This window comes from Nicotiana tabacum, chromosome 19 (genome assembly GCF_000715075.1).
Source record: "Nicotiana tabacum cultivar K326 chromosome 19, ASM71507v2, whole genome shotgun sequence".
NCBI lineage: Eukaryota > Viridiplantae > Streptophyta > Magnoliopsida > Solanales > Solanaceae > Nicotiana > Nicotiana tabacum.
In genome coordinates this window covers 88738351-88758622 of record NC_134098.1, presented here as the reverse complement: position 1 = coordinate 88758622, position 20272 = coordinate 88738351, and the positions used below count along the sequence as shown (strand labels likewise).

The window sequence follows — 20272 nt, the reverse complement described above, 5'->3', positions numbered from 1 at the left end:
CAACTTCATTTTCATTTGGTTGTTCATTACCACTAAACTATCCCAAATTATTCATTAAAGTTATTTTTTTTTCGTTCGTAACAACAAAGTCATTTAATTATGTATATAGCACTCAGAAAGTCACTCAACCAGATTTTTTCAAATTTTTGATTGTCAAATACTTATTTTACCCTCTAAATTATTAATTTTTTTAACTTTTTAAATATTATAAGTTTTTTCTCCTTTTAATCTACATTGTGGGACTTACCTATAGAAAAATATTCTTAAATATTCTCTATTTGCTTTTGCTCTGATTGCTTCCAAGTATGTAATGCTTCTCTTAAAAGTTGCATTAAGTCAAACGACAACATAATACACTATGGACTGTGGTAGTGTGGTTGGTTCATCACGAACATAAAAATAAATAATTTAAAAAGAGAGAGGAAGAAACCGAGGAGTTGTTATTTAGTTCCAAATAATTCTAATTTGATTTAATTATCACACTTTTCATTGGCTAATTACTGACATCAGATAAGACGGGTAGATAAATGGATAATATGGTTTTATATTTTGAAGGGTCAAAATTAATTAATCCATATTATTTCACCAATACCATTCAAAAAGTGAATTTTGTTCAACTTTAATTTTCATTTTCTTTTGGATTCAGGTTGAATTCAACTTCAAAAATGATTGTTTTATGTACTGACTCATTATTCAGCAGCATTTCTTGGATAGATAACTTGAAAGAATTTCAATGCTTCACTAAATTACATAAGTTAACGTCTAACAAACCAAGTAAACCGTGAAAATGGCCGAGTATATATGCCAAGCAGAATGCTACCATAACAAAGTCTAATATAATTTAAGGTAAACATAGACTTTGAAGAAAAAGAATATTAATAAAAGTAATAGGGACATGTAGTTTAGTGTTTTTGTTGGTTAAGGAAGTGTTGACAGTGACCAATATAAAATAAGACACTTTTTTCCTGAGATATAATATGAATGCAACTCACAATCCACAAGAGCTATAAAGTCAATTTATTACGTATAAATAATAAAATCAATGATAAATACGAAGTTACAGACTATTAGACAAGACGAACTCTGGGCGGGCGTTTGGGTAGTTTGGATTGGATATGAAAATTTCAGTTTGGATTTTCGATTTTCGGATTGAAGAAATAAAAATCCAAATAAGCTCGGATTGGATCATATTTTTAAGTTCCATTTCAGATTAATCAATTTGAATATTTCGGATTCTCGATTTTGAACCTATAAGTTGAATTGCTTTTTCTTCTTATAAAAATAAACATGCAAATGAAGTATTCATGTTAAAGCGCCTTAATTGTTCCTCATTCTCACAACAATCATCCAAATAAAGTATTCATACAAGTAATAAACCATTATCAAGGAAATGCAACGGAGACATTAATAAAGCCAATAAGAATTAAGAATTAACAATAGTAAGATCATGTTTAAATAGAAAGTATTCTGACAGTGATGTAGTAATTAATTTTGAATATATGAACGAATGACAAAATAGAAAGTATTCTAAACTAAAAATTAAATTGTGATTTGGATTTCGGGCTTGTGCAAATTAAGCCCACCCCTAAAAGGAATATAAGACTTTCAGTTACCCAACTCCTAAAATTGTTCTAATTTGATGAGTATAAATTTTAGTTTCTATGCATTGTCCGTGACAGTAAAATTTATATTTTAATTCATCTAAGAAAATAACCATGGACAACCGTCCAGAACATTAAACACTAGGAAAATAAGGCAAAGTAACTTACTATAACAAATTAAAATATATTAATAATGTAAACATTCTTTATACGGTCAGTACATCTAAAACACCAGTGGTGCTTACATCGACCAAATACAACTAGACGAAGACTCAAATCGTAAAATATGTTCAAATTTAATGTGCATTCTCTTTTTGTTTCTAGTTGAATTCAACTTCAAAAATAATTGTTTTATATACTGGCTGGAGCATGCTCTTATTCAGCAACCTTTCTTGGATAAATAACTTGAAAGAATTTCAATATTTCACTAAATTACATAAGAGTAACGTCTATCAAACCAAGTAAACTGTGAAATTGGCCGAGTATGCCAAACAGAAATGTAACCATAAACAAAGTCGGTAATTTAAGCTAAGCATAGACTTTGAAGAAAAAGAAATTATTAAAAATATGTCGAGGACAATGTAGTTTAGTGGTCAATATAAGAAATAAGACAAATTTTTTAAAGTAGATTAGCCATTAGTCACTTGTATTATTAGCCTACGTTTGAAATTCAAATGGTTTAATAGTAATTTAGACGACATATTTTGACAAACTTTTTGAAGTAAATTAGCCATTTGTCACTTGTTTTATTGACCTATGTTTGAAATTCAAATGGTTTACTAGTAATATAATATAACTGCTACTATATTATTTTAATGTATGGTTTAACATAGGATATTTGTTGTTTTGGTATGATCAAAGTAGAGTAGTTGAGTATCAACACAAGAACCTATAATAGCGGTTGACAAGAAATGTTATTTTTGTATAATCATTTGGTATCTAAAATTTATTGGCTCGACGAATTCAAATTCACGTTGCATAGGATCCACGGAAAGTATTTTCTATCACTTGCCAGAATTTTTTTTCATTCTCAAATCTCAATCCTTGGACCTCTTATTAAAAATGGGTGAATTTCATCAATTCACCTACTACATCTCTTATATACAAATGATTAACCCTTACTAATAAGGATTATAGTGGAGTCGTAAGTACTTCTTCATCCTTAACCAGAGTGATAAAATCCACCATTAGAGGGTGGAGAATTTAAGCTAAGATTGAATCGAAGAAATAAGAAGAAGAAGGTTCTGGATAAAATCGAATCTTCAATATTATAGAGAATGAGAAAAGAGTACAATGGCTTACTGCTAACCCACTGTATATGTGGGAATTTATATTTAATTCCTAACCACTCACTAATTAATTAATTCTGCTACTATACACAACTGTCACCTAACTAACTTTGTCACCCTCTAAGCTTTCATCTGTGCAACTGTCACCAGCTATCACCCTAACCATATCAACACCCCCTTCAAGCTAGGTGCTATGAAGATGTTCAAAACACCTAGCTTGCACATCAGATGGTGATGTTGAACACTTCCAAGTCCTTTAGTCAACAAGTCTGATGTTTGTTCTTCTTTTGGAACATACATAGTTTGAATCAGTCCTTCTTGCACCTTTTCTCTTATAAAGTGACAATCGATCTCTATATGTTTGGTTCGTTCATGAAATACTGGATTGCTTGCTATCTGCATTGCTGCTTTACTGTCAGTGAACAACTGAATTGGAATAGGCAATTCAACTCCCAATTCTTTGAAAACTCCTAGCAGCCAGATCAACTCACAAACTGTTAGTGCCATACTCTTATATTCTGATTCTGCTGAACTCCTTGCTACTGTACTTTGCTTCTTTGACTTCTATGAGATTAGGGACTTTCCAAACTTCACCAAGTAACTTGTTACTGACTTCCTTGAATTTGGGCAGTTTGCCCAGTCTGCGTCATAGTATGCTCTTAGAGTCATGTCACCATCTGCACTCATGAGAATGCCTAATCCTGGTTCATTCTTCAAGTATCTCACCAATCTATGTGTTGCCTCCAAGTGCGACTTCTTAGGAGCTTGCATGAATTGGCTTAAAGTCTGTACTGTATAGGCAAAATCAGGCCTAGTTAATGTCAAGTACAGAAGCTTCCCTATGAGCTTTTGATATCCTTTGACATCTGTGAGTGCTGGACCATCCTTCAAGTTACAATGCGCATCATACTCCACTGTTGTTAACTTCATGTTTTGCTCCATTGGGGTAATTGCAGGTTTAGACCATGCTAGTCCCAATTCTGCTATTAGTTCCACTGTATATTTCCTTTGACACAGCACTATGCCTTTCTGGGATCTGCTAACTTCAATCCCCAAGAAGTATTTCAAAAAGCCCAAGTCCTTAATTCTGAATGCCTTATGAAGTATGGTCTTGGCTTCTTGAATCATATCAGCATCATTTTCTGTGATGAGGAGGTCATCAACATAAACAAGAATGATGACAAGTTTAGTATTCTTCCTCACAGTGAAAAAAGAATGATCATGCTTGCTCTGTACAAAATCTGCATTTATCAGTGCCTCAATGATTTCAAGTTCCACTGTCTTAACGCTTGTTTGAGCCCATACGGGGATTTGTATAGTCTGCATGCCTTGTTCCCCCCTTGACTACCAAAACCTGTGGGAGCTGCATGTAAACTTCATCTTCAAGATCACCTTGAAGGAATGCATTGTAGACATCCATTTGATAGAGATTTCACTGGTTCATGGCTGCAAGAGCAATAACCACCCTTACTGTGACCATTTTAACTACTGGAGAGAATGTCTCCTGGTAGTCCAGTCCCTCTTGCTGACTATAACCCTTTACCACTAACCTGGCCTTGAACCTCTCAATCTTTCCATTGGATTTATACTTGATCTTGTACACCCATCTACATCCAATGGGAACCTTTCCTTTGGGTACATCACCTACCTCTCATATGTTGTTTAAGACAAGAGCATCAATTTCTGTTTTCATAGCTTCAATCCATCTAGGGTCCTTCATTGTTTCAATATAAGATACATGCTCTATCTCAGATGTGGCTACCAGAAATGATTGATATTGTGGTGAGGCAGAAGAATAGTCCAAGTAGTTGGACATATGATAGATGCAATTGGAGGATGAGCTTGCTTTCCATGGACAAACATAATCTTTCAGCCATGTTGGTGGTTTTGGATCTCTTAAAGATCTCCTCAGTTGAATTGATGGGATAGTAGGATCAATGATAGGCAATACATCATGCTGAAGTTGTTCATCAGAGGTATGTTCATTAACTGCTGCTAACTGGGTGTCATAAGTTGGTTCATCAAGTGAAGGCTCAGTTGTGGTGGTTGCATCCTGTCCTGCATCATCTCCATTTGTACCCTGAGCTACTTGTGCAGGTGCCCTTGAGGTAATTGTCTGAGCATCATTAATCTCCAGAAACAATGGCAAGTCTACACCTTTCTTCATTGATTGGAAAGGAAAGATGTTCTCCCGGAATGTCACATATCTACTCACAAAGAATCTCTTGGCCTTAAGATCATACAACCTATAACCCTTCTGAGAAACTGAGTACCCCATGTGAACTGTTGCTACAGCTCTAGGTGAGAATTTGTCAATTTTCTCTGTAACGGTGGCATAGAACAGATAACCCATAACCCTTAAATGCATTAGACTTGGCTTGGATTTGTGAAATACCTCATAAGGAGACCTGCCCCTCAAAATTGAGGATGGTATTCTATTTATAAGATAGACCGCTGTTAACACACAGTCTCCCCAGAAATGTAATGGAATGCTGCCTTAAAATCTCAATGCCCTTGCCACCTCCAGGATGTGCCTATGTCTCCTTTCCACCACTCCATTTTGTTGTGGAGTGTGTGGACAACTGCTCTGATGAAGGACTCCTGAACTTGATAAGAAATCCTTACATTCTTTACTAAAGAATTCTGCACCGTTATCAGTCCTCACTAACGAAGTTTTAAATCTTAGATCCGTACATTCACGGACAAATCAAAGAGAGCCTTTTTTCAGACAAGGATGTGGAAAGATGAGTTGTTATATTGTCAGAAGCTTAAAGGATAAGAACGAATATATTTTTTTAATAATAATGAAAGAAAAAGGATATATTGGGTGGAAGATGAAGTGACAATTCGCCGCGTACAGTACAAGAGTTGACACGTTGCAGGTTCGCCGCGTCTCTACGATATCAATACCTTACTTTTTGTTGTCATCAATAATTTTCATTCTGCTGTTTCATTTTGGCTCTTGGCATTATCAAAACAGCACATAATTCATTACTTGCTCTACTACTGCTAAGAGGAAAAGGTCTTCGAGTCTGTCTTGCCAAAGGGCATACAGTACAATTACTGAGACTACAACCTAGGAAGTCTTTATTCTTCATAAAATTCAACTTCTTCATGACTGCTACTAGAATATGTCCAAGCTTTCTATGCCAGGTTCCAACATCAATCTTCACTCCTGCTGCAAGACAGCTTCTAATCTTTTGTGTTTCCTTATATTTGTCTGTCTTTCTTGGGATTAGTAGATACAAACCACCTTTATCCTTACCAACCCCTTCACTCTCCCAGTGTACAGATCCTGGAAGACACAAAATGTTGGGAAAAAGTTCACTGAACATTACAACTCTCTTGTCAGTTTAGAGACTGACAGCAAGTTATATCTAAATTCAGGCACACACAACACATCATGTATGGTATCATCTCCTGTAAGATTATAGCTGCCTTGATAAGTAACAGGAACAGACTTACCATTTGGCAGGCTAATATTACCTCTCCTATGATCAGGTAACTTTACTACAGCATCCAACATATTATGATCTGTTGCTCCAGTATCTATGATCCAAAGATCCCTACAATCTTTCAACAAATGTGAATCATCATTACCTGCCATATTAGCTGTGTGCTCCTCTGCCTTTTCTTTGTTTAACAACCTCATTATCTGGCCATACTGCTCATCAGTAAAGAAGTTTGACATTCCTCGAGGCATTTCAATTTTTCCTTTGTTCATGACATTCTCTTGACCATGACTGTTGTTATTCATAGAGAATTAGACACACAAACTTTTCTCTGATTCTCTTTATTTATTAGCATTGCAAAAGCACGACTAACCAAATGTGATGGAGATTGCAACAGAATTTGACTTCTAATTGCTCCATATGATTCATTAAATACCATTAAGAATTGAAAAAGTTTTTGTTGCTCTAAATGTTCAATAAAATCTCTTGTTCCAGCAGTAACTGGGAGTGAGGGTATAAAAGAACCATATTCATCCCATAATGACTTCAACCTAGAGTGATAAACAGAGATACTAGAGGTACATTGAGAGATTGTAGCTATTTCTCGCTGGAGATTATAGACCTTAGAACCATTTACCTTGTTGAATCGATCTTCAAGGTCCAACCAAACCTCATGAGCATTCTCAGCATATACGATACCATTTATCAATTCTGAAGATACAGTGTTCATGATCCATGTCAACACTGTCGTATTGACTCGCTCCCAGTCCTCGCCCAAATCTTCAGTGAATTGAAATTTTGTGCAACTCCCATCAATAAGCCCTAATTTCATCTTCGCTCGCAACGCAATCACCATAGCTTTGCTCCAGACGGAATAGTTTTCCGTTCCTTTTAGCTAAATTGAGATAATCACATTGCTAGGATTATCCGATGGTTGCAGGGAGAATGAATGTCTAGGGTTGTCGATGTCTAAATTCGCCATTGTTGAGCTTCAAATCAACTCAAAGAAAAATTCGACGAACTAAAAGTATCGTCTTCACAAAAAACTAAAAATGAACTTACTCTGTCCTCGATCGATTCACTCAAGCTCTGATACCATGATAAAATCCACCATTAGAGGGTGGAGAATGTAAGCCAAGATTGAATCGAAGAAATAAGAAGAAGAAGGTTCTGGATAAAATCGAATCTTCAATATTACAGAAAATGAAAAAAGAGTACAATGGCTTACTGCTAACCCACTGTACACGTGGGAATTTATATTTAATTCCTAACCATTCACTAATTAATTAATTTTGCTAGTATACACAACTGTCACCTAACTAACTTTGTCACCCTCTAAGCTTTCATCTGTGCAACTGTCACCAACTGTCACCCTAACCATCTCAACACAAAGGTCTCGGGTTTGAACCCTGAGTATGAAGTCGCCTTTGTTAGAGAACGTTTTATTTCCTAACATGGGATTTTCTTGCGCGAATTCAGATTTCTTCAGGCCTTAATACATTGATCAGGAAATAAAAAAAATGATTAACCCTTCTTCACATCAGATGTGATTCAATTGGGACCTGTAATAATTTTTAGTTGAAAAAAAAGAAGAAGTATTTTGTAAAATATTTTCACCCAACTTTGTATTACATGATTTTTGTAATGGACCCATTTAAAAATATGTCGGTAAATGCATGTCTTTTCAGATAAGACAAAAATTACCACACATAACTTTCCACTTTTCTTTCATCCATTTACTCTGCTTTTCTACACAAATATAATAAAGTTTGTTTCCGTGACTCTATGTCATCTCATTAAAGCTAGCGTAGTGATGCATCATTTCACTTTTGCAAGATAATTAAGTAAATAACGAGATCAAAAGCCAGAAAGGAAAACTCTAGGTGGGAACTAGAAAAATCTATTATTCCATATTTAATCTGTGATAGAAGGTTGGTTTTTATTTTTTTACCAAAAATTATCAATTAGTGTTCATCAAGAAATTTATTTCTAAGTATCTAGCTTAATTGTGTAAAGAAATTTACACCGAAACTCTCACTCCGTTTACAAATATAAAAGGAAAACAGAGGCTTTTTACCTCAGAATTTCTGCAAAATTAATCAGTAGCCATAAGTAGGGTGTAAATGGTTCGGTTTGGTCGTCTATTTTATAAAATTTGTACAATACTAATTTTTTGGTTATTTTATTATGTATAATCAAAATTAAATTTTTAGAAACCGTCACAATCATTTCGGTTTCTTTTCAATAATGGTACGATTCGGTTAATTTTCGATATATATTTTTTAAAGTCATGTAAAAGTCATTAGTAGAAGTATATGCAATAACATACGTACTTTTATATGACTTAATAAAATTCTCTAGATATTTTTACTGTTAAAATGGAGATGATTTAAGAAAACATGAAAGATGGCTAGAGTTAGATCCATCAACTATTCTATAACAGCATAAAAGAAATTAAGCAATGACAAAGAAAATATAAATCACATGAGTAAAAAGATATTAATTAAACTGGGACTCGAGAATAAAGTTTTTGGAAGATTAAATATTTAAAAAAATAAATCTAAATCATATGAAAGAAAACATATTCAATACATTGTAGTTTGCTACTCATAATCGCTAGAGTACCTTGTGTCTTGCTAGTGAATATGATGAAAATAATTTCGTTTCGATAAGAGTAGCATAATAGGTTTGAGAATTAGGATTTTGAGTTTTAATTACTTGTTGGCTGATAATCGTTTTCATAATTCCAAGGCACAAGCAAAAATTTAATGTATTATTATTTTTAAACTTAATATATAAATATATTTTTTACATATAAATTTATTCGGTGCAGGTTCGGTATTTTTCGGTTTATTTTTATAAAATTAAAAATATATCCTAATTATCGATACAATTATAGATTTATATAAAAAAAAAAACTACTGTTTTATTAAAAAAATTAAAAATCGATTCGGTACAGTACAATTCTATCGGTTTAGTCGATTTTTAAATATTCAATTACTCTTTTAGCCAGCAGTTCTATGAGTTTTTTTTTATAATTGTGTAAAATTACAAGGGCACAATAATCTTATATGTTCACTCGTAAGGTAATTTGAAAGGAGATAGCATGGGAAACGAAAAAATGGAGTGGGGGAAAAGTCGATAGGAGGTGGACTTTAGTTACGTTACTCTACTTGTAAATTGAGATCCAACTCATACAAAGACGTCTTCTAGCAAAAAACAAAGATTCCTCTCTGCTTTCTTTTTCTAAATTAATAATATTTTTTTTGATAAATTAATGATATGATTACTCTAAGTTATACTAAGAGGTCCTCTAGCAACTTAAATGAATTTTTATACTTAGTGTAATTTAACCTATCATAATAAGTCGCTTGCTTTATTTTATAATAATTAAACCCATTGATTGTAGGTAGTTAAATACACTTATTAACGTTTAAAAAATTGACCCGATAGTATAAAAAAAATTACTGGAAGTGTAAATGAATTTTTAAGTAATCAGTGTAATTTAATCTACTATGGAAGGTAACTCACATTATTTTTTAGATTATTAACTCTATTGGTTATACGTAATTACCTTTATTAACCTTTAGTGAAGTAATATAATTTTTTTTATTGTAAGCGTATAAAAATTAAACTCAATAATAAGAACAAAAAGAAGTACAATAGTAGCCATTCACTTTGTTTTCCCATGCTAACTCAAGTACCCTTTTACTACTAGTATATCAATATCAAATATTATCATTATGCAGCAGAGTGAACCAGAACTCCTTTTTGCCTTACTCTTCTCCATATCCCTTTGCCTTTTTGGTCACCAAAACAACTTCTATAAAAGTTGGTTTACCTCTTCCTCTTTCTCAAATTCTTCTTTTTCTTCCTATGAATAGGACTTAGGAGTATGCAGTAATGATGAATAATCAGTTCAAGAAATGATGATGAGCTTCTCAACAACTGATTCTGAGCATTATTCTTTGTGGTCATTTTGTGTCTTTCTCTTCTTTCTTTTGTGTCCTTCATTTGGTCTTAACATAGATGGAACTCTCTTGTTATCTTTCAAATACTCAATTCTTGACGACCCTTTATCAGTTCTTGATAATTGGGATTATAATGATGCAAGCCCATGTTTATGGACTGGTGTAACTTGTGCACCAGACATGTTTAGAGTCACAAGTTTAGTCCTCCCAAATTCTAAGCTTCTTGGTTCTATTCCAGCACAATTAGGCTTCATTCAACACTTACATACTATTGACCTCTCTAATAATTTCTTTAATGGAACTCTTCCCATTTCACTTTTCACTGCTTCTGAACTTCAAGTCCTTTCACTGTCCAACAATGCTATTTCTGGTGAAATTCCTGAGTCTATTGGAGGGTTAAAGAGCTTAAAACTTCTCAATCTTTCTGTGAATGCATTTGCTGGAAATGTTCCACTAAAGTTAACTTCTTTGCAGAATTTAGGAGTTGTTTCTTTAAGGAACAACTTCTTTTCTGGTACAATACCAAGTGGATTTCAGTTTGTTGAAGTTTTGGATCTTTCTTCTAACTTGTTGAATGGAACATTACCTGATGAATTTGGTGGTGATAGCTTGAAATACTTGAACCTTTCCTCAAACAAGCTCTCAGGTTTAGTGTCACCACAATTTGCCAAGAAAATACCAGCTAATGCTACAATTGATCTTTCTTTCAACAACCTCACTGGTGAAATCCCAGAATCTGTAGCTTTGTCCAATCAGAAAACAGAGTTTTTTGCTGGAAATATAGATCTCTGTGGCAAACCACTCAAGAAACTGTGTACTATTCCTTCAACTTTATCATCTCCACCTAATGTCACCACAAACACTTCTTCTCCAGCAATTGCAGCCATTCCAAAAGAAATTAACTCAACCCCACTTCAAAATTCATATGGAAATACAGAAAGTGCAGGTCAAGATCAACCACAACATGGGCTTAAACCAGGAACTATAGCGGGAATCATAGTTGGTGATTTAGCTGGTGTTGGTGTTCTTGCTATTGTCTTTCTTTATATTTACAAATTGAAGAAGAAAAAAGCAAGTGAAGCAAAGATAGAAAGCTCATTAGACAAAGACCAAAAATACAACAAAACTCCAGAACCAACAATAGTAGTTGTAAAACAAAAAGATACTACTAGAAGAAGTTCAAGTCTTGCAAGTTGGCCATGTTTGACCATAACAAATGGTGAAGAAACATCAGCAACTGGTTCAGATACTGATGAAAACAAGAAGAATGAAATTGAAGAACAAGTTGAGTATGAAATGGATGAGAAGAAAAAGAAAGAAAGGTCTTTTGTAATGGTAGATGGTGAAACAGAATTAGAGTTAGAGACTTTGTTAAAAGCTTCAGCTTATATTTTGGGGTCAAGTGGAGCTAGCATTGTTTATAAAGCTGTGTTAGAAGATGGGTCTGCATTTGCTGTTAGGAGAATTGGAGAAAGTGGTGTTGGAAAATTGAAGGAATTTGAGAATCAAGTTAAAGCAATTAATAAGCTGCGACACCCAAATCTTGTTCGTATTAGAGGGTTCTATTGGGGAGATGATGAGAAGCTTGTCATCTATGACTATGTTTCAAATGGAAGCTTAGCTAATGTTGGTTACAGTAAGTTTATTTTTCCTTCTTCTGTTCATTTCTTCGTTACATTACTTCAATTTTTAGGAAATTTGGCAGAGATTATGGGTTTGTTTAGCGTGACTGAAAATTAAATATTTTTCGAAAAATATTTGCTTAGAAAATATACTAAAAATATTTTTCATGGACAATTTTTATCTATAGGAGGAAAATGAATCCCTCATTTTTTTTTTGTCTGCGGGAGTCATTTTTTTTCACAATTATCTCAACTCTTATCTTTATATTGTTGCTTTAGCCAACACTTAAATATTGCTATCAATCTTTATTACTCAAAATTTTTATTATGTTTAATAAAAAAATTCTAAAAAAACTAAACTAGAAAAATATTTTCAGAAAATAAGTCATTTTCCAAAACTTCTTTTTTCTTCAGAAAATGACTTTCATCGTACTAGTCATAGCTTTTGAAAATTCAAGAATTATCCCATGGTTCATTCATAAAAATAACACAAAAAAGCCAAAGAACATGTTGAATTTCTTCATTGAGAGAAAAATTAGTTCTTCTTTGGTCAAAATATAGTCCAATCAATCATTGCTATACTTTTGATATAAAAAAAATTCTGGTCCTAACAATAATTACGTACCCAAATATTCTGATTAGTCAAGGGTATCTTCCTTCAATGGTCTCTGGTATATTTCCAGCAACATTCCCTGATTTGCCCCTTAATATAATATTACTATAGTTAGTCATTAGAAAATAGGGTTTTTTAGTTTTAAGTGTATATATACTATACATTGGAATGGATTTTTGTTGCTGAATATGCAGACCTATACTTATGTGGTTCTGTTTGAGGCTCCCGATGGTCCTCCATGTGACATTGTCATAATCCGTGAAAGTCCCCCCCACCCCCAAAACTATACTAGAATACATGTAATACGCCAAAATACATGTGCATCCCTCTCCTCAATATTGTACACAAAACGTTCTTCACACAAACAAAATAGGAGTATCCATTTAAGTAATATTAACTTAGTGCATCCCTATCTTCCCAAGGTAGAAATCATGTTTGCGTATTCCAGATTACATTTTTAAAATTATACTGAATTTATCATTATTATTGTGTTTGCTGATGCTAACATATACTATGATACTAACTTATTATCTAGTACGTACTGAGTTTAAATTATTAGAAACGTGATGAATTTTTGAAGTTTTAATTCATTTCCTTGTTTTCTTCCCCTCGAACTACAGGCGAATATTCATGATATAAACTTGACGGGTTCAATATTTATTTTCTTTGAATCCATTGTATTTTTGCAACTATAAATTCAGAATTTAGTATTTGTTAAATATTTATTAATTTTTCACTTATATATATATATCCTTTGTGTAAAATATATATGTTGAGCTCATCTGTTGGATTCATATTGCATTTGGATCTTGCATCTGCCACCGTATAGAACTTTACTGGAATTTTAGCAGATGTGCATGTTACGCTTGTATTAAACATTTAGAACTTAGAAAACATAATTGTTCAAAATTTTCAGGAAAAGTTGGTTCTTCTCCTTACTTTTTACCATATGAAGTCCGGCTCAAGATAGCAAAAGGAATTGCAAGAGGATTGACCTACATCCACGAGAAGAAACACGTGCATGGCAATATCAAACCTAGTAACATTCTCTTAACTCAAGATATGGAGCCTATAATCAGTGACCTCGGGCTTCATGGGCTAATGCATGGTAAAAATAGCTGCAAACCGGATAATTCGGCCCGGCATTTTGGTAGCAAGCGGTCCACATCCTCCCGAGACGGTTTAAATGATCAACCGATTCATGGCAGCCCTTATATTGCCCCGGCCGGGTTCGTTGGGTGCACGTCCCCGTACCACGCACCCGAGTCGCTGCAGAGCCTCAAGCCTAGTCCTAAATGGGATGTTTATTCCTTTGGTATTGTGTTGCTTGAGCTTCTAACCGGGAAAGTATTTTCGGACCGGGAGTTGAGCCAGTGGACCACCGGTCCAGTAGTGGATGACAAGAACCGGGTGTTGAAAATGGCTGATGTGGCAATTAGAGCTGACGTGGAGAGAAAGGAAGAGACCACGGTGTCATTATTTAAGCTAGGGTTTAGTTGTGCATCATTGAATCCACAAAAAAGGCCTACAATGAAAGATGCCCTTCATATGCTGGATAAAGTACCAGGTTATTCACATTACTAATCATTATGTTGGACCAAGAAAAGCTACTAAAGTATTATTTGGGGTGTAAAGGGCTGTAGTTCTCTTTGTTCTTCTTTTGACTGTTGGAAAGATTTTGCTACATAAAGAGGGGAGAGAACCGTTGTTGTAATTGATGAAAGTGTTGTAAGTTTGACTAATTGATCAAGAATTTATTTATTTTGGATTAACCTTCTATACACTGACTACGCTTAAAAAGTTACACTATTAGATAATTTTAAAGCCAATTAAAAGTAGGATTTAAGTTCTATGACACAGTCACATCACCTATTAGGTAAGTAAAGGTAATTTCATAACAAAAATTAATTGATTACTCAACAAAAATACTAAGCAAGATGTTATTCTCGGTTAAAATTCACGGATAGTGTTAAAAACAATTCCTATTCTGTCAATGAATATAACTTAATACTTTGAATCTTTGTACGTAACTACCAACTATAAATGAAATTGATAACCTCAAAAGTACGATAAGCAACTTCCTGCATCAGGTTAAATTACATTAAGGGTGTAAAATTCATTTACACTTCGATAGTAAGATGAATAATTTTGTCTGTGCTTTTAACGGTGAAGACCCCTTTAAAACCCTGTTTTTTTCGCGTGAGATTGCTTTGTTGTTAAGTATCGTTATTGAGAAAGGCAAAAAGGATTTTCATTATTTGAGCTGTCGGAATATTGCCAAAGAGGTGCATTAATTTAGTTTAGTGGCAAAAAAGATGAGTTGATCCATTCACAGATTCACTACTTGAGTATTCAAGGCTCCATCGTAGGCTTTTTTCTTTTCGCAAATTAATACTATATTTTATCTGTATTTGAACTTCTCACTCTATGTATAAAATATACTGGGAATAACTTCCTTGCAAAACAGGAACCGAAATCTAATAAGCAATGTCACTTTTCTCCCCAAAAAAGTGCCTAAAAGCACTTTTGCTCTTTGCGAAAAACACTTTTTATTCTTTTCTAAAAGTTTTTTTGAAAAATAAAAAGCTAACAAAACAAAGAAGCCATAAACTATGCAAAGTTTGTCGAAACCTATTTTAAAAACCCATTTAAGAGAAAATACTTGACTCGAAGACACATTGATCAGGTTTTCTAGTCCAAGTGGGACCAATCCAATTGAACGACAACCCAATGAAACTACATTTCACAATGTAGTCGTTCGCTTCTATACCTCCTCTATTTCACTGTTTCTCTGGACGGATCTAGAATTTAAATCTTATGAGTTCAACTTTTAATCATTGAATTCATTATATTTTTAAAGTTATAAGTTCATATCTACTATTTTTATAATTTTAATGAATTTTTATTTTGTATCAAAAAGTTATGAATTTTTATTTTGTATCAAAAAGTTATGAGTTCAATTGAATCCGTACGTAATACACTCGTCCGGCCCGGTCACTGTACATGCTACCTTCCACCAACTTTGCGCACAAACTTGGACATATAGGAAAGAAGTCACATAACATTTTTTGTCCATCCGATATGAAAAAGTTAGTTGAATAAGAGCAACTGTTAGATGGTCTATCTTAGCATGAACTATAGCAGCTACTCCTGCTTATACTTATTTTTATTCCTCCAAACAACCATTTCGACATGTCAGTAGAAGTAGGAACATGTCATATATAATAGAAAAAACCATTCTATAATGTTGATTGAAGGACCACTTGCACATTGGTCTGGATTCAAGCAAACACAAATTTTACAAGGTTAAGGGATGGAAAACTCTGCAGAAAATAGTTTTTCTATTGACAAATTGACAATATTCATTTAACGATGCATCAATATTACTCTTAGATACATGAAACAAGAAGAGAAAAGAATAATCAGTTCTTTGAAGCAGACTGGAAGATGAAGACGGCGGCCAGAATGCCCACCAACGCAGTGACGGCCAATGCAACTGTAGGTAAGGGCCCTGTGACCCCAAAATTCTGAAAAACCAGAATAAGGTTAATTACTAATTCATGTAGTTGCTCAAACAGTTATATGATGGTTAATCTCTGATATATAGACAATAATATACAAACTGCAGACCATTCAACATCACAACACAAAAGCAGAACCTCAAATATATATGGTCTCTGCTGAACTCAGTTACTATAGCCATCAGGGCGGACATACGTTGAACAAAGCGGTGTCACGCTACACCGTTTCGTCGGAAAATTTTACTAAGCATATGCAGTTATACTGTGTCAAAACGAATAACAAATATAAAATGACACCACTTGACACGTATTCTTGTTTGGCATGATGGTTAGGTTCCTTCTTTTGCTTTAAGAGGTCGGAGATTCGAACCTCAACTAGAACATATTTTTAGCAAATACTTGAAGAACCTCTTGTTAAAAATTGTGTTTAATTGAACTCAAGATCGTTTCTAACTTAAAACTCCACAAAAATAATGCACTAATACTATTACTCATTTAGAAATGTGATAATTGACGTTTTTTGTTATACACTCTTATGTGAATATCGACACCACTTATAAGAAATCCTGCGCATGCCCCTAATAGCCATGGTGTTTGCCTATAGCTAAATTGTTTCAATTTTTTGCAGCATGACAACCTGTAGATGCACGAGGGAAATTCTTTTTTTCTTTATTCACTTGGATGAGCAAAATTAGAAATTATTTCAAGAAGTATATCAAACATCATGTTAGGTGCTTCCAATCTACATATATTTGACATTAGGATAAATTGTAATTTGGTAAGAGCTAATATATCAAAGTATATGTATGATTTCACGTGTTCCACCGCAAGAAATGTTAATATCCAATCTGTGATACAATATACACAATAACAAAAAGATCTGAGAACAAGTGCCCTACCTCTAGAAGTCCTTTGCCTGTGGCTATTTCCACACTAATAGCAACAGCAAAGCCAACCATGGCGGATCGACCAAGCCATACGTCCAAATTACCTTCTTCCTTGGTACTCTGCCCGCATCGTATGGAAACTGATGTCGCCCTACTTGGAATAGCCTTTACTCGGTAGAAACTGTTCCGAATCACTGCAAATGCAGAGGATCAGATATCACGCATCCTAGCTACTAGCTTCTTGAAATACAGTTAAATAGGTAATAAAAAAATGGACTAGCAAATCTAAAATGTGATGTAAATGGCTCCACATGTTTATAGTATACCTCTTCTACTTAACCAACCCCTCAAACCCCAACCACCACCCAAAAAACAGAAAAGAAAAGAGAACATACAAAAGCATTAGGCTTGATTACCAAGAAGAAAGATAACTTGCATTCTTCCTAGTGTCTATTAAGGTGTGACCCACGTGATAGCCTGCACTTATCTATTTGATTATTAAGTGGTAATTAATTTGGACAAATATTGAGGCCAAAACCTAAGTGATCAAAGCTAGAGTGGTCTCTCTAATTAAATGATTAAGTAACTTCTCATATGATGTAACGTGATACAAAAAAACTTCCATTGAAACTGGTCATCTCTCTACCTTAAGAAAGAACAATGTTCTCTATAGATGTCAACTGAAAGAAAAAGTGAAGGAAGGGAGAAAAATGAGGTTTTTCTCTCAAATCATAGCAATGTAAGGATATCAGAGTTGATCACCCATACAAGAATATAATAGACTTACTGATTACTTGTTATTTTGCACATATTTGTGAGAGTCACTAGTTCCACGATCTTAAAGTCATGACAAGATTTGTGTTAGATTTGTTTAACATTAATAATTTATGGTTAATGAGATCCCTTACATGCTGCCCAAAATCCATTTCTAGTTCTCTTCTTTTGAGAACACGGGAAATTAATAAATAGTCACGAGTATACAAATAAACGAAGACTGAAAGCAAATGAGGAAATGACAATAGATGATCTTAGTCTTCGTCTATTCATTTCAAAAGTTGGCATCTGATCTCCACTCCAGTTTTTTTCGAAAACGAAGTACTTCACTTAAGCTTTATTACTCACTAATAATTTAGTAAAGGATAAATTCATCTTCAAAACTTTTAATAATTCCCTGGTGTGAGCTAGCTATGAACATAAAAAATCTATAATCGAACTAAAACCTGAGTAATATGCGGGCATAAAATGGCCTAACAATGACAAAATGCTTATTACTTAACGAATTAAAGTATAGAACACAATTGAAAACCATAACCGAATTTGAATTGATGTAACCACTTCTTAAAACTCAAAACAAAATTGAAACCCATTATTTCCAGCAATATAGAACAATTACAACGCACAAATTGATTTAAACAAAATAAAAAAGGGAACAGACAACGGAAGTGGACTTACAGAGGGGAGAACCAGTTGCAAAAACAGTCCCAAATTGAGTACGAGTTGATCCCCTAACAGAAGAAACGCTTACTGGGTTTGACATAACAACATCTGCAAAAATCACATAGTATTTATTAAGTATTTCAGTTTTTTAAGAAACGAAAAAAAAGGAAGAAATTGCTAATAGAAATACCGCGAATGGAAGTGCAGAGAGAGCTGGAAATTTGAACGACAGCCATGTCTAGAGGGAGATTTGAGGTACACCTCTTAATTTCTATCTGTACTACACTTTGCAGAAACAATAGGAGTATCTGTTTCTTTATTCGGAATTACGTAAGCACGGCCAATAGCAGGCCACGTGTCATCATCTGAGATATTTTGCATCTTATGGCTTTGGACCTTAAGAGCACGGTGTATTTTGGGCCTTTATCTGGTTCCCGGGGCTTTTGCGTCTAGTGTAGCTCCTTTTCGAACTTCAAACTTATCTGGTCTGAAATTAAAAAAAATTAGTCTAAAGTGAAAAAATTATACTTCAAATGCACTTAAGACCAAATAGGTCCAAAGTACAACCAATGATTTCATGCACTTAAGGCTAATAAATCTGAAGTGAAAAATTGCACTTCAGATGCACTTAAGGCCAATAAGTCTAAAGTAAAAAATTGCACTTCAGATGCACTCAAGGCCAAAAAGTCTGAAGTGCAACAATCGTTTTCATTCACTTAAGGCCAATAAGTCTGAAGCGAAAATTTGCACTTCAGATACACTTAAGGCCAAATAGGTTCGAAGTGTAACCAATGGTTTCATGCACTTAAGGCCAATAAGTCTGAAGTGAAAAATTGCACTTCAGATGCACTTAAGGCCAAAAGGTCTGAAGTGCAGCAAACATTTTGCTACACTTGAGGCCAATAAGTCTGAAGTGAAAAATTACACTTCAGATTCATTTAAGGCCAAAAGGTCTGAAGTGCAACAAACATTTTGTTACACTTAAAGCCAATAAGTCTGAAGTGAAAAATTGCACTTTAGATGCACTTAAGGCCAAAAGGTCTGCCTAGAAACATAAATTTGTTTTTCGAATTATAACAATTCAATACCTAAATCTACTCCAAATGATCTCAAATTTGAAACATAACCTTCAAATATCATCAGGTACAAACCACAATTATTAATTTGTCAAAACAAAAATAAATCTAATGAACCCATTTTGCAAGAAAAAGAAGAAGAAGAAACTCTAAGCAATAACAAAAAATAGCATCATAACAGCTCACCATTATAAAACATCATAAACTGCATTAAAATATGTTCACAACCATCATATAAAATCATTGTCACCCGAAGAAGAAGAAGAAGAAGAAGAAGAAGAAGAAGAAGAAGAAGGAGAAGAAGAAGAAAACGAATGAGGAGAATGAAGAGGAGAAAGAGGTCCAAGTTGTTTAAAAAGTGGGTACAAATTAAAACTTTTTTTTAAAAGTGGATATAGGTTAAATGGGGGCGACCAAATAGGGAACCCCGTGTAATTTTTACTTGTTTCTACAACATGACAAAAGTTTAACGCAAATATTTTGGGCCTTCGTGGTTTTGTGCCAATTCAATGTTGAAGAATTAACACAAATAGTCGCTCACGTAATCTCTTAAACTAAAAATAGTCAGGGGATTTATAATATATGTATAATTTATATATAGTATATGTATATAATTGTATAATGTATGTATGCAGGCTAAAAAAAAGTAAACATTGAATCTGACAAGTTATTTGTGTAACAATCCCTTCAATGTTTGGGAAAATGACACTATATAGCCGCTCTCAAAATAATAACCAAAAAAGTGTATTTTTTATATTTTTTGCGTGTATATATACATTTTGTATGTTATATATGATACACTT

At 33.8% G+C, this 20272-nt stretch overlaps 4 protein-coding genes across 4 annotated transcripts; 1 reads left to right on the top strand and 3 right to left on the bottom strand.

Annotated features, from left to right (window-relative positions):
• Positions 1-4322: 4322 nt before the first annotated feature.
• On the bottom strand, positions 4323-5243 carry LOC142173584 (uncharacterized). Its single transcript, XM_075239205.1, has 2 exons — positions 4629-5243; positions 4323-4538 (listed from the first exon to the last, which is right to left on the bottom strand). The coding sequence occupies exons 1-2, from the start codon at positions 5241-5243 to the stop codon at positions 4323-4325; spliced, it is 831 nt and encodes a 276-aa protein (XP_075095306.1).
• A 1400-nt stretch (positions 5244-6643) lies between these two features.
• On the bottom strand, positions 6644-7198 carry LOC142173583 (uncharacterized). The gene has a single exon (XM_075239204.1). It carries the CDS (start codon positions 7196-7198, stop codon positions 6644-6646), a length of 555 nt encoding a protein of 184 aa, XP_075095305.1.
• Positions 7199-10013: 2815 nt separating this feature from the next.
• On the top strand, positions 10014-14327 carry LOC107789456 (putative LRR receptor-like serine/threonine-protein kinase At4g37250). The gene is made up of 2 exons (XM_016611269.2): positions 10014-11949; positions 13465-14327. Exons 1-2 carry the CDS (start codon positions 10269-10271, stop codon positions 14130-14132), a joined length of 2349 nt encoding a protein of 782 aa, XP_016466755.1. The 5' UTR covers positions 10014-10268; the 3' UTR covers positions 14133-14327.
• A 1545-nt stretch (positions 14328-15872) lies between these two features.
• Positions 15873-18740, bottom strand: LOC107789457 (stress enhanced protein 1, chloroplastic). Its single transcript, XM_016611270.2, has 4 exons — positions 18584-18740; positions 18409-18501; positions 16969-17150; positions 15873-16075 (listed from the first exon to the last, which is right to left on the bottom strand). The coding sequence occupies exons 1-4, from the start codon at positions 18627-18629 to the stop codon at positions 15971-15973; spliced, it is 426 nt and encodes a 141-aa protein (XP_016466756.1). The 5' UTR covers positions 18630-18740; the 3' UTR covers positions 15873-15970.
• Between the last annotated feature and the right edge of the window lie 1532 nt (positions 18741-20272).